The sequence below is a fragment of the Salmo salar genome, chromosome ssa03, assembly GCF_905237065.1.
Source record: "Salmo salar chromosome ssa03, Ssal_v3.1, whole genome shotgun sequence".
Classification (NCBI taxonomy): domain Eukaryota; kingdom Metazoa; phylum Chordata; class Actinopteri; order Salmoniformes; family Salmonidae; genus Salmo; species Salmo salar.
Window position 1 is genome coordinate 931,324 of NC_059444.1, and position 15,435 is coordinate 946,758.

The following is a 15,435-nucleotide window of genomic DNA, read 5'->3' on the forward strand; positions in this document are numbered from 1 at the left end:
CAACCTGTTATTTGCGTGTGCTGTCTGTGTGAGAGAGAACCCAGTGGAGCGGGGGGAACAAATACATAAATATTGACTCATCACAACTCCGCAGCTGTATGCACACAGCGCAGGTCTTAGTTTTCTGTTCCAACAACTCTTCTCCTGTGAGCGGCAACAGAAGATCCAGGGATCCAATGCTGACCTGCTGTGGTCAATCTGACATGTTTTTCGAAATAAATCTTAAACTACCTGAAAGACTTTACAGAGAGACGACAGCAGTCAAGAACCTGCGAAGAAACAACAGCCCAACAGCCATCTAGATTCGTTTTATTGGAAACTCACAATGTTTTACACACGACACAAATAACTTCAGCCGTTTTAAATTGATCACAACACAAAAAAGTGCTATTTAAATCACCTTACATCACATAGCTGTGAGGACACATGACATAATATACTGTAGCATGACCAGGAAATCAACATGTAGCCGGAGGAGAATCAGACAGGAAAGAAGAGACACCTTTTACACATCAACTCCTGACATAAACTGGACGGTTGATCCAGGTAATTTCATTGGACGATGTACATAGATACACACATAAAGTAGATATACTGGTATGCATGTATAACCCAGTTCCATGCAGGGGTCAGGAGTTCCAGATCAGCTCCTGGTGGCCACAGCCTGTTGCTGCTGCTGGTCTGACGACTGGAGCTGCTTCCCCAGATACTCCCTGTAGAGGAGAGGAGTAGATCATCCACAATCTATCATCTGTAATTATTACTATAGTATTGACCAGATACTCCCTGTAGAGGAGAGGAGTAGATAATCCACAATCTATGATCTGTAATCATTACTATAGTATTGACCAGGAACTCCCTGCAGAGGAAAAAAATCAATAATCATTACTATAGTATTGACCAGGTACTCCCTGCAGAGGAGAAAATCAATAATCATTACTATAGTATTGACCAGGTACTCCCTGCAGAGGAGAAAATCAATAATCATTACTATAGTATTGACCAGGTACTCCCTGCAGAGGAGAACATCTATAATCCAGAATCTATCCTCCTTGGCCTCAACCCTATCGAACACCTTTGGGATGAATTGTAATGCCGACTGCGAGCCAGGCCTAATCACCCAACATCAGTGCCCGACCTCACTAATGCTCTTGTGGCTGAATGGAAGCAAGTCCCTGCAGCAATGTTCCAACATCTAGTGGAAAGCCTTCCCAGAAGAGTGGAGGCTGTTATAGCAGCAATGTTCCAACATCTAGTGGAAAGCCTTCCCAGAAGAGTGGAGGCTGTTATAGCAGCAATGTTCCAACATCTAGTGGAAAGCCTTCCCAGAAGAGTGGAGGCTGTTATAGCAACAATGTTCCAACATCTAGTGGAAAGCCTTCCCAGAAGAGTGGAGGCTGTTATAGCAGCAATGTTCCAACATCTAGTGGAAAGCCTTCCCAGAAGAGTGGAGGCTGTTATAGCAACAATGTTCCAACATCTAGTGGAAAGCCTTCCCAGAAGAGTGGAGGCTGTTATAGCAGCAAAGGGGGACCAACTCCATATTAATACCCATGATTTTGGAACGAGATGTTGGACGAGCAGGTGTCCTGTACTGTTCACATACTGTTGGTCATGTAGTGTATTTAAGCCCTTGTTTTCTGTACTCAACAGTCTAGGCCCACGCTGAAACAGTCTAGGCCCACGCTGAAACAGTCTAGGCCCACGCTGAAACAGTCAGTTGTGGACCGTGAGTTTAAACTAGTACCCAGCAGTAGTATAGCAGTAGTATAGCAGCAGTAGTACGTACCAGTTGTGGACCGTGAGTTTAAACTAGTACCCAGCAGTAGTATTAGTAGCAGTAGTAGTACGTACCAGTTGTGGACCATGAGTTTAAACTAGTACCCAGCAGTAGTATAGCAGTAGTATAGCAGCAGTAGTACGTACCAGTTGTGGACCATGAGTTTCTGCACGGCCAGCAGGGCGTTGTAACGGACCAGCTGATCTTCATGGTGCATGTGGTTCATCACCAGCTGTTTCCCTCCAAGCTGCTCGATCACCCTGACAGAGAGATAAACACTGGTTAGACCCACACTGAGTGGACAAAACATTCCCACAGTTGGCTGGATGTCCTTCGGGTGGTGGACCGTTTCTTGATAGACGCGGGAAACTGGTGAGTGTAAAAAACCCAGCAGCGTTTCAGTTCTTGACACACTCAAACCGGTACATACTACCATTCACTGTTCAAAAGCATTTAAATATTTTGTCTTGCTTATTACCCCTATGAATGGCACACATACACAATCCATGTCTCAAGGTTTAAAAATTATTCTTTAACCTGTCTCCTCCCCTTCATTTACACGGATTAAAGTGGATTTAACAGGTGACAATAAGGGATTATAGATTTCACCTGGTCAGTCTATGCCATGGAAAGAGCAGGTGTTCATAATGTATTGTTAACTCAGTGTATACTGTGTGTTCTCACCGTTTCCCCCGAGGGTAGTGTCTGACGTATTCTCCAACATCATGAGCAGCTACAGCAATAACCTGAGGGTCATCAGATACCTCCAACAGACGAGTAAGGATCCTGAGGAGAGAACACATAACCTGTTAGGGCTAGGGGGCAGTATTTACACGGCCGGATAAAAAACGTTCCCGATTTAATCTGGTTATTACTACTGCCCAGAAACTAGAATATGCATATAATTATTGGCTTTGGATAGAAAACACCCTAAAGTTTCTAAAACTGTTTGAATGGTGTCTGTGAGTATAACAGAACTCATATGGCAGGCAAAAACCTGAGAAGATTCTGTACAGGAAGTGCCCTCTCTGACCATTCCTTGTTCTTCTTGGCTCTGTTTATTGAAAACTGAGGATCTTTGCTGTAACGTGACACTTCCTACGGCTCCCATAGGCTCTCAGAACCCGGGAAAAAGCTGAATGATGTAATTCCAGCCCCAGGCTGAAAAACATTAGCGCCTTTGGTAAGTGCTCTATCAGAGGACCATCAGACTGAGGCGTGTGCACGAGGGGATCCCATGTTTTTATTTTCTCCCTCTTTGAACGTAAACACGCTTTCCCGGTCGGAATATTATCGCTTTTTTAATGAGAAAAATGGCATAAAAATTGATTTTAAACAGCGGTTGACATGCTTCCAAGTACGGTAATGGAATATTTAGAATTTTTTTGTCACGAAACGCGTCGTGCGCATCACCCTTCTTTACAAACTCTCAGCTAAGGAGCAGGTCTGTCGACAGTCCCTAGATGCAAAACGTTCTCTAGTAAAGCCCCTCAGTTATGGAACAGCCTATTTGGGATGCAACCCTCATTACCGAACCATCCACACTAGGAAGTGCTCTGTGTCTTACCGATCCATCCACACTAGGAAGTGCTCTGTGTCTTACCGATCCATCCACACTAGGAAGTGCTCTGTGTCTTACCGAACCATCCACACTAGGAAGTGCTCTGTGTCTTACCGATCCATCCACACTAGGAAGTGCTCTGTGTCTTACCGATCCATCCACACTAGGAAGTGCTCTGTGTCTTACCGAACCATCCACACTAGGAAGTGCTCTGTGTCTTACCGATCCATCCACACTAGGAAGTGCTCTGTGTCTTACCGATCCATCCACACTAGGAAGTGCTCTGTGTCTTACCGATCCATCCACACTAGGAAGTGCTCTGTGTCTTACCGATCCATCCACACTAGGAAGTGCTCTGTGTCTTACCGATCCATCCACACTAGGAAGTGCTCTGTGTCTTACCGAACCATCCACACTAGGAAGTGCTCTGTGTCTTACCGAACCATCCACACTAGGAAGTGCTCTGTGTCTTACCGAACCATCCACACTAGGAAGTGCTCTGTGTCTTACCGAACCATCCACACTAGGAAGTGCTCTGTGTCTTACCGAACCATCCACACTAGGAAGTGCTCTGTGTCTTACCGATCCATCCACACTAGGAAGTGCTCTGTGTCTTACCGAACCATCCACACTAGGAAGTGCTCTGTGTCTTACCGAACCATCCACACTAGGAAGTGCTCTTTGCTTACTTGAGGAGTTCGTAGTTCTTCTCGTTGAGGCGAACAGCATTCTCACGCCAGAACTTCTCTGATTTGTGGACCGGGCTCCACTCCAGGCGCCCGGACTTCAGCTCCGAGCTGTACTCATCAAACGAACTGAGAGGGAGAGAAAGAGAGCGAGAGAAAACAAGCTTAACCCCTTACATCTAGATGTTCCGCTACTGCCCCCCATCCTAAACAGCTGAAATAACAAGTAACAAACAAACTAGCAGATACATTTTGTTGAAGAACAGCCTCAGACCGACAGTCCTTAATATAGAGAGATGTTGACCTGTGGAGAGATCAATTTGAGGGGTATTCCAGGTCAGTTCCAGTGTGGTTTAAGAGATCTGTACTGTTCTGCTAGCGTAGCCTAGTAACAGCACAGTAATGCCTGCTAGCGTAGCGCCCAGTAACAGCACAGTAATGCCTGCTAGCGTAGCGCCTAGTAACAGCACAGTAATGCCTGCTAGCGTAGCGCCCAGTAACAGCACAGTAATGCCTGCTAGCGTAGCGCCCAGTAACAGCACAGTAATGCCTGCTAGCGTAGCGCCCAGTAACAGCACAGTAATGCCTGCTAGCGTAGCTCCTAGTAACAGCACAGTAATGCCTGCTAGCGTAGCGCCCAGTAACAGCACAGTAATGCCTGCTAGCGTAGCGCCCAGTAACAGCACAGTAATGCCTGCTAGCGTAGCGCCTAGTAACAGCACAGTAATGCCTGCTAGCGTAGCGCCCAGTAACAGCACTGTAATGCCTGCTAGCGTAGCGCCTAGTAACAGCACAGTAATGCCTGCTAGCGTAGCGCCTAGTAACAGCACAGTAATGCCTGCTAGCGTAGCGCCTAGTAACAGCACAGTAATGCCTGCTCCCAGACTCTAGGTTCTGACCTGGAGAAGTTAGGGTTAGGGGTCAGAGGTAACCTACCTGAGGTCCTGAACGCTCTCTCCCAGACTCTAGGTTCTGACCTGGAGAAGTTAGGGTTAGGGGTCAGAGGTAACCTACCTGAGGTCCTGAACGCTCTCTCCCAGACTCTAGGTTCTGACCTGGAGAAGTTAGGGTTAGGGGTCAGAGGTAACCTACCTGAGGTCCTGAACGCTCTCTCCCAGACTCTAGGTTCTGACCTGGAGAAGTTAGGGTTAGGGGTCAGAGGTAACCTACCTGAGGTCCTGAACGCTCTCTCCCAGACTCTAGGTTCTGACCTGGAGAAGTTAGGGTTAGGGGTCAGAGGTAACCTACCTGAGGTCCTGAACGCTCTCTCCCAGACTCTAGGTTCTGACCTGGAGAAGTTAGGGTTAGGGGTCAGAGGTAACCTACCTGAGGTCCTGAACGCTCTCTCCCAGACTCTAGGTTCTGACCTGGAGAAGTTAGGGTTAGGGGTCAGAGGTAACCTACCTGAGGTCCTGAACGCTCTCTCCCAGACTCTAGGTTCTGACCTGGAGAAGTTAGGGTTAGGGGTCAGAGGTAACCTACCTGAGGTCCTGAACGCTCTCTCCCAGACTCTAGGTTCTGACCTGGAGAAGTTAGGGTTAGGGGTCAGAGGTAACCTACCTGAGGTCCTGAACGCTCTCTCCCAGACTCTAGGTTCTGACCTGGAGAAGTTAGGGTTAGGGGTCAGAGGTAACCTACCTGAGGTCCTGAACGCTCTCTCCCAGACTCTCCAGCAGGAACTTGATGTCTTCCGTAATGTCCTCATCATCATACTTCTGCTGGTCCAGATTCTCCAGCTGCTTCAGAACCTTACACTGGATCATGGCTAGAGCATACTCCTGACGGGTCTCCCGCTCCACTGACTTCTCCAACAGGTTCTATAATAATAATAATAATAATAATAAGGATCATGGCCAGGGCATTCTCCTGACAGGTCTCCCTCTCAGTCGATTTCTCCAGAACCCTCTACTACGTTTGTGGTTTGAGGAGTTAGCGAGGTAACTTTGGTCAACCCTGAGCTCAACTCTGGATAACAAGTACAACGAAAGGTGCTCAGCTTTTAGACAGGTACATTTCTACGGCAACAAATCCTTCAGAACTAATCTTCTCCCGGGCAGGTTTAACTCTATTTACCCTGAACAAAGTATGTGAGCCACGAATTGAGGACCAATGAAATCAGATTCCTTCCCTCTAGGAAAGATTGCTTTATCAACTTCACCGCAGAAAGGCCATATCGGCGGACGGCGTGGATTGAGACGCATCCAATGAAAAACGGATCTCTAGCTGAAACGGACATATTTAATGGGGAATTGTGTATTATGCTAATTAGATTGCCTCTTAAAGTCAAGGCATCGGAAATACTTTCTGAATGCACAACTCTACACCAAACTGCTACAGCGACACACTCCCACCACTACACACTCCCACCACTACACGCTGCTCCACACTACACGCTGCTCCAACTGCACGCTGCTCCAACTGCACGCTGCTCCAACTGCACGCTGCTCCAACTGCACGCTGCTCCAACTACACGCTGCTCCAACTACACGCTGCTCCAACTACACGCTGCTCCAAATACACGCTGCTCCAAATACACGCTGCTCCAACTACACGCTGCTCCAAATACACGCTGCTCCAACTACACGCAGCTCGCCGCGCTGCCACACACGTTCAAGAAAGAGTTAAGAAAATAGTAAAAAATTATTTAAAAAAGTAACAATAAAATAAGAAGGCTATATACAGGGGGTACCGGTACAGAGTCAATGTGGAGGCTATATACAGGGGGTACCGGTACAGAGTCAATGTGGAGGCTATATACAGGGGGTACCGGTACAGAGTCAATGTGGAGGCTATATACAGGGGGTACCGGTACAGAGTCAATGTGGAGGCTATATACAGGGGGTACCGGTACAGAGTCAATGTGGAGGCTATATACAGGGGGTACCGGTACAGAGTCAATGTGGAGGCTATATACAGGGGGTACCGGTACAGAGTCAATGTGGAGGCTATATACAGGGGGTACCGGTACAGAGTCAATGTGGAGGCTATATACAGGGGGTACCGGTACAGAGTCAATGTGGAGGCTATATACAGGGGGTACCGGTACAGAGTCAATGTGGAGGCTATATACTGGGTGTTACGGTACAGAGTCAATGTGGAGGCTATATACTGGGTGTTACGGTACAGAGTCAATGTGGAGGCTATATACAGGGGGTACCGGTACAGAGTCAATGTGGAGGCTATATACTGGGGGTTACCGGTACAGAGTCAATGTGGAGGCTATATACAGGGGGTACCGGTACAGAGTCAATGTGGAGGCTATATACAGGGGGTACCGGTACAGAGTCAATGTGGAGGCTATATACAGGGGGTACCGGTACAGAGTCAATGTGGAGGCTATATACAGGGGGTACCGGTACAGAGTCAATGTGGAGGCTATATACAGGGGGTACCGGTACAGAGTCAATGTGGAGGCTATATACAGGGGGTACCGGTACAGAGTCAATGTGGAGGCTATATACAGGGGGTACCGGTACAGAGTCAATGTGGAGGCTATATACAGGGGGTACCGGTACAGAGTCAATGTGGAGGCTATATACAGGGGGTACCGGTACAGAGTCAATGTGGAGGCTATATACAGGGGGAACCGGTACAGAGTCAATGTGGAGGCTATATACAGGGGGTACCGGTACAGAGTCAATGTGGAGGCTATATACAGGGGGTACCGGTACAGAGTCAATGTGGAGGCTATATACAGGGGGTACCGGTACAGAGTCAATGTGGAGGCTATATACAGGGGGTACCGGTACAGAGTCAATGTGGAGGCTATATACAGGGGGTACCGGTACAGAGTCAATGTGGAGGCTATATACAGGGGTACCGGTACAGAGTCAATGTGGAGGCTATATACAGGGGGTACCGGTACAGAGTCAATGTGGAGGCTATATACAGGGGGGTACCGGTACAGAGTCAATGTGGAGGCTATATACAGGGGGTACCGGTACAGAGTCAATGTGGAGGCTATATACAGGGGGTACCGGTACAGAGTCAATGTGGAGGCTATATACAGGGGGTACCGGTACAGAGTCAATGTGGAGGCTATATACAGGGGGTACCGGTACAGAGTCAATGTGGAGGCTATATACAGGGGGTACCGGTACAGAGTCAATGTGGAGGCTATATACAGGGGTACCGGTACAGAGTCAATGTGGAGGCTATATACAGGGGGTACCGGTACAGAGTCAATGTGGAGGCTATATACAGGGTTTACGGTACAGAGTCAATGTGGAGGCTATATACAGGGGGTACCGGTACAGAGTCAATGTGGAGGCTATATACAGGGGGTACCGGTACAGAGTCAATGTGGAGGCTATATACAGGGGGTACCGGTACAGAGTCAATGTGGAGGCTATATACAGGGGGTACCGGTACAGAGTCAATGTGGAGGCTATATACAGGGGGTACCGGTACAGAGTCAATGTGGAGGCTATATACAGGGGGTACCGGTACAGAGTCAATGTGGAGGCTATATACAGGGGTTACCGGTACAGAGTCAATGTGGAGGCTATATACAGGGGGGTACCGGTACAGAGTCAATGCGGAGGCTATATACAGGGGGTACCGGTACAGAGTCAATGTGGAGGCTATATACAGGGGGGTACCGGTACAGAGTCAATGTGGAGGCTATATACAGGGGGTACCGGTACAGAGTCAATGTGGAGGCTATATACAGGGGGTACCGGTACAGAGTCAATGTGGAGGCTATATACAGGGGTACTCGGTACAGAGTCAATGTGGAGGCTATATACAGGGGGTACCGGTACAGAGTCAATGTGGAGGCTATATACAGGGGTTACCGGTACAGAGTCAATGTGGAGGCTATATACAGGGGGTACCTTTACAGAGTCAATGTGAAGGCTATATACAGGGGTTACCGGTACAGAGTCAATATGGAGGCTATATACAGGGGGGTACCGGTACAGAGTCAATGTGGAGGCTATATACAGGGGGTACCGGTACAGAGTCAATGTGGAGGCTATATACAGGGGGTACCGGTACAGAGTCAATGTGGAGGCTATATACAGGGGGTACCTGTACAGAGTCAATGTGGAGGCTATATACAGGGGGTACCGGTACAGAGTCAATGTGGAGGCTATATACAGGGGGTACCGGTACAGAGTCAATGTGGAGGCTATATACAGGGGGTACCGGTACAGAGTCAATGTGGAGGCTATATACAGGGGGTACCGGTACAGAGTCAATGTGGAGGCTATATACAGGGGGTACCGGTACAGAGTCAATGTGGAGGCTATATACAGGGGGTACCGGTACAGAGTCAATGTGGAGGCTATATACAGGGGTACCGGTACAGAGTCAATGTGGAGGCTATATACAGGGGGTACCGGTACAGAGTCAATGTGGAGGCTATATACAGGGGGTACCGGTACAGAGTCAATGTGGAGGCTATATACAGGGGGTACCGGTACAGAGTCAATGTGGAGGCTATATACAGGGGGTACCGGTACAGAGTCAATGTGGAGGCTATATACAGGGGGTACCGGTACAGAGTCAATGTGGAGGCTATATACAGGGGGTACCAGTACAGAGTCAATGTGGAGGCTATATACAGGGGGTACCGGTACAGAGTCAATGTGGAGGCTATATACAGGGGGTACCGGTACAGAGTCAGTGTGGAGGCTATATACAGGGGGTACCGGTACAGAGTCAATGTGGAGGCTATATACAGGGGGTACCGGTACAGAGTCAATGTGGAGGCTATATACAGGGGGTACCGGTACAGAGTCAATGTGGAGGCTATATACAGGGGGTACCGGTACAGAGTCAATGTGGAGGCTATATACAGGGGGTACCGGTACAGAGTCAATGTGGAGGCTATATACAGGGGGTACCGGTACAGAGTCAATGTGGAGGCTATATACAGGGGGTACCGGTACAGAGTCAATGTGGAGGCTATATACAGGGGGTACCGGTACAGAGTCAATGTGGAGGCTATATACAGGGGGTACCGGTACAGAGTCAATGTGGAGGCTATATACAGGGGGTACCGGTACAGAGTCAATGTGGAGGCTATATACAGGGGGTACCGGTACAGAGTCAATGTGGAGGCTATATACAGGGGGTACCGGTACAGAGTCAATGTGGAGGCTATATACAGGGGGTACCGGTACAGAGTCAATGTGGAGGCTATATACAGGGGGTACCGGTACAGAGTCAATGTGGAGGCTATATACAGGGGGTACCGGTACAGAGTCAATGTGGAGGCTATATACAGGGGTATTACGGTACAGAGTCAATGTGGAGGCTATATACAGGGGGTACCGGTACAGAGTCAATGTGGAGGCTATATACAGGGGGTACCGGTACAGAGTCAATGTGGAGGCTATATACAGGGGGTACCGGTACAGAGTCAATGTGGAGGCTATATACAGGGGTTACGGTACAGAGTCAATGTGGAGGCTATATACAGGGGGTACCGGTACAGAGTCAATGTGGAGGCTATATACAGGGGATTACGGTACAGAGTCAATGTGGAGGCTATATACAGGGGTACCGGTACAGAGTCAATGTGGAGGCTATATACAGGGGTTTACGGTACAGAGTCAATGTGGAGGCTATATACAGGGGTACCGGTACAGAGTCAATGTGGAGGCTATATACAGGGGGTACCGGTACAGAGTCAATGTGGAGGCTATATACAGGGGGTACCGGTACAGAGTCAATGTGGAGGCTATATACAGGGGGTACCGGTACAGAGTCAATGTGGAGGCTATATACAGGGGGTACCGGTACAGAGTCAATGTGGAGGCTATATACAGGGGGTACCGGTACAGAGTCAATGTGGAGGCTATATACAGGGGGTACCGGTACAGAGTCAATGTGGAGGCTATATACAGGGGGTACCGGTACAGAGTCAATGTGGAGGCTATATACAGGGGTTACCGGTACAGAGTCAATGTGGAGGCTATATACAGGGGTACCGGTACAGAGTCAATGTGGAGGCTATATACAGGGGGTACCGGTACAGAGTCAATGTGGAGGCTATATACAGGGGTATTACGGTACAGAGTCAATGTGGAGGCTATATACAGGGGGGTACCGGTACAGAGTCAATGTGGAGGCTATATACAGGGGGTACCGGTACAGAGTCAATGTGGAGGCTATATACAGGGGGTACCGGTACAGAGTCAATGTGGAGGCTATATACAGGGGGTACCGGTACAGAGTCAATGTGGAGGCTATATACAGGGGGTACCGGTACAGAGTCAATGTGGAGGCTATATACAGGGGGTACCGGTACAGAGTCAATGTGGAGGCTATATACAGGGGGTACCGGTACAGAGTCAATGTGGAGGCTATATACAGGGGGTACCGGTACAGAGTCAATGTGGAGGCTATATACAGGGGGTACCGGTACAGAGACAATGTGGAGGCTATATACAGGGGGTACCGGTACAGAGTCAATGTGGAGGCTATATACAGGGGGTACCGGTACAGAGTCAATGTGGAGGCTATATACAGGGGGTACCGGTACAGAGTCAATGTGGAGGCTATATACAGGGGGTACCGGTACAGAGTCAATGTGGAGGCTATATACAGGGGGTACCGGTACAGAGTCAATGTGGAGGCTATATACAGGGGTACCGGTACAGAGTCAATGTGGAGGCTATATACAGGGGGTACCGGTACAGAGTCAATGTGGAGGCTATATACAGGGGGTACCGGTACAGAGTCAATGTGGAGGCTATATACAGGGGATTACGGTACAGAGTCAATGTGGAGGCTATATACAGGGGGTACCGGTACAGAGTCAATGTGGAGGCTATATACAGGGGTTAACGGTACAGAGTCAATGTGGAGGCTATATACAGGGGGTACCGGTACAGAGTCAATGTGGAGGCTATATACGGGTGTTACGGTACAGAGTCAATGTGGAGGCTATATACAGGGGGTACCGTACAGAGTCAATGTGGAGGCTATATACAGGGGGTACGGTACAGAGTCAATGTGGAGGCTATATACAGGGGGTACCGGTACAGAGTCAATGTGGAGGCTATATACAGGGGGTACCGGTACAGAGTCAATGTGGAGGCTATATACAGGGGTTACGGTACAGAGTCAATGTGGAGGCTATATACAGGGGGTACCGGTACAGAGTCAATGTGGAGGCTATATACAGGGGGTACCGGTACAGAGTCAATGTGGAGGCTATATACAGGGGGTACGGTACAGAGTCAATGTGGAGGCTATATACAGGGGTACCGGTACAGAGTCAATGTGGAGGCTATATACAGGGGGTACCGGTACAGAGTCAATGTGGAGGCTATATACAGGGGGTACCGGTACAGAGTCAATGTGGAGGCTATATACAGGGGGTACCGGTACAGAGTCAATGTGGAGGCTATATACAGGGGGTACCGGTACAGAGTCAATGTGGAGGCTATATACAGGGGGTACCGGTACAGAGTCAATGTGGAGGCTATATACAGGGGGTACCGGTACAGAGTCAATGTGGAGGCTATATACAGGGGGTACCGGTACAGAGTCAATGTGGAGGCTATATACAGGGGGTACCGGTACAGAGTCAATGTGGAGGCTATATACAGGGGTTACCGGTACAGAGTCAATGTGGAGGCTATATACAGGGGGTACCGGTACAGAGTCAATGTGGAGGCTATATACAGGGGGTACCGGTACAGAGTCAATGTGGAGGCTATATACAGGGGGTACCGGTACAGAGTCAATGTGGAGGCTATATACAGGGGTACGGTACAGAGTCAATGTGGAGGCTATATACAGGGGTACCGGTACAGAGTCAATGTGGAGGCTATATACAGGGGGTACCGGTACAGAGTCAATGTGGAGGCTATATACGGGGGTAACGGTACAGAGTCAATGTGGAGGCTATATACAGGGGTGTACGGTACAGAGTCAATGTGGAGGCTATATACAGGGGGTACCGGTACAGAGTCAATGTGGAGGCTATATACAGGGGGTACCGGTACAGAGTCAATGTGGAGGCTATATACAGGGGGTACCGGTACAGAGTCAATGTGGAGGCTATATACAGGGGTACCGGTACAGAGTCAATGTGGAGGCTATATACAGGGGGTACCGGAACAGAGTCAATGTGGAGGCTATATACAGGGGGTACCGGTACAGAGTCAATGTGGAGGCTATATACAGGGGGTACCGGTACAGAGTCAATGTGGAGGCTATATACAGGGGGTACCGGTACAGAGTCAATGTGGAGGCTATATACAGGGGTACCGGTACAGAGTCAATGTGGAGGCTATATACAGGGGGTACCGGTACAGAGTCAATGTGGAGGCTATATACAGGGGTCCCGGTACAGAGTCAATGTGGAGGCTATATACAGGGGTTACCGGTACAGAGTCAATGTGGAGGCTATACAGGGGGTACCGGTACAGAGTCAATGTGGAGGCTATATACAGGGGTACCGGTACAGAGTCAATGTGGAGGCTATATACAGGGGGTACCGGTACAGAGTCAATGTGGAGGCTATATACAGGGGGCACCGGTACAGAGTCAATGTGGAGGCTATATACAGGGGGTACCGGTACAGAGTCAATGTGGAGGCTATATACAGGGGGTACCGGTACAGAGTCAATGTGGAGGCTATATACAGGGGGTACCGGTACAGAGTCAATGTGGAGGCTATATACAGGGGGTACCGGTACAGAGTCAATGTGGAGGCTATATACAGGGGGTACCGGTACAGAGTCAATGTGGAGGCTATATACAGGGGGTACCGGTACAGAGTCAATGTGGAGGCTATATACAGGGGGTACCGGTACAGAGTCAATGTGGAGGCTATATACAGGGGGTACCGGTACAGAGTCAATGTGGAGGCTATATACAGGGGGTACCGGTACAGAGTCAATGTGGAGGCTATATACAGGGGTAACGGTACAGAGTCAATGTGGAGGCTATATACAGGGGTACCGATACAGAGTCAATGTGGAGGCTATATACAGGGGGTACCGGTACAGAGTCAATGTGGAGGCTATATACAGGGGTACCGGTACAGAGTCAATGTGGAGGCTATATACAGGGGGTACCGGTACAGAGTCAATGTGGAGGCTATATACAGTCGGTACAGAGTCAATGTGGAGGCTATATACAGGGGGTACCGGTACAGAGTCAATGTGGAGGCTATATACAGGGGGTACCGGTACAGAGTCAATGTGGAGGCTATATACAGGGGTTACCGGTACAGAGTCAATGTGGAGGCTATATACAGGGGGTACCGGTACAGAGTCAATGTGGAGGCTATATACAGGGGGTACCGGTACAGAGTCAATGTGGAGGCTATATACAGGGGGTACCGGTACAGAGTCAATGTGGAGGCTATATACAGGGGTACCGGTACAGAGTCAATGTGGAGGCTATATACAGGGGGTACCGGTACAGAGTCAATGTGGAGGCTATATACAGGGGGTACCGGTACAGAGTCAATGTGGAGGCTATATACAGGGGGTACCGGTACAGAGTCAATGTGGAGGCTATATACAGGGGGTACCGGTACAGAGTCAATGTGGAGGCTATATACAGGGGTACCGGTACAGAGTCAATGTGGAGGCTATATACAGGGGGTACCGGTACAGAGTCAATGTGGAGGCTATATACGGGGGTACCGGTACAGAGTCAATGTGGAGGCTATATACAGGGGGTACCGGTACAGAGTCAATGTGGAGGCTATATACGGGGGTACCGGTACAGAGTCAATGTGGAGGCTATATACAGGGGGTACCGGTACAGAGTCAATGTGGAGGCTATATACAGGGGGTACCGGTACAGAGTCAATGTGGAGGCTATATACAGGGGGTACCGGTACAGAGTCAATGTGGAGGCTATATACAGGGGGTACCGGTACAGAGTCAATGTGGAGGCTATATACAGGGGGTACCGGTACAGAGTCAATGTGGAGGCTATATACAGGGGGTACCGGTACAGAGTCAATGTGGAGGCTATATACAGGGGGTACCGGTACAGAGTCAATGTGGAGGCTATATACAGGGGGTACCGGTACAGAGTCAATGTGGAGGCTATATACAGGGGTACCGGTACAGAGTCAATGTGGAGGCTATATACAGGGGTACCGGTACAGAGTCAATGTGGAGGCTATATACAGGGGGTACCGGTACAGAGTCAATGTGGAGGCTATATACAGGGGGTACCGGTACAGAGTCAATGTGGAGGCTATATACAGGGGTACCGGTACAGAGTCAATGTGGAGGCTATATACAGGGGTACCGGTACAGAGTCAATGTGGAGGCTATATACAGGGGGTACCGGTACAGAGTCAATGTGGAGGCTATATACAGGGGTACCGGTACAGAGTCAATGTGGAGGCTATATACAGGGGTACCGGTACAGAGTCAATGTGGAGGCTATATACAGGGGGTACCGGTACAGAGTCAATGTGG

At 49.2% G+C, this 15,435-nt stretch overlaps 1 protein-coding gene across 5 annotated transcripts in view; it reads right to left on the reverse strand.

The window, feature by feature from the left end:
* Positions 1–292: 292 nt before the first annotated feature.
* Positions 293–15,435, reverse strand: part of LOC106595987 (V-type proton ATPase subunit H) — a 65,697-nt gene continuing 50,554 nt past the window's right edge. For all 5 annotated transcript variants that reach the window (XM_045714361.1, XM_045714358.1, XM_045714359.1 and 2 more), the window contains 5 exons: positions 5,666–5,844; positions 4,031–4,156; positions 2,465–2,566; positions 1,927–2,040; positions 293–713 (listed from right to left, as the gene is read on the reverse strand). In XM_045714361.1, coding sequence (XP_045570317.1) covers positions 644–713; positions 1,927–2,040; positions 2,465–2,566; positions 4,031–4,156; positions 5,666–5,844 — 591 coding nt within the window. In that variant the 3' untranslated portion in view covers positions 293–643. The remainder of the gene's footprint in view (positions 714–1,926; positions 2,041–2,464; positions 2,567–4,030; positions 4,157–5,665; positions 5,845–15,435) is intronic.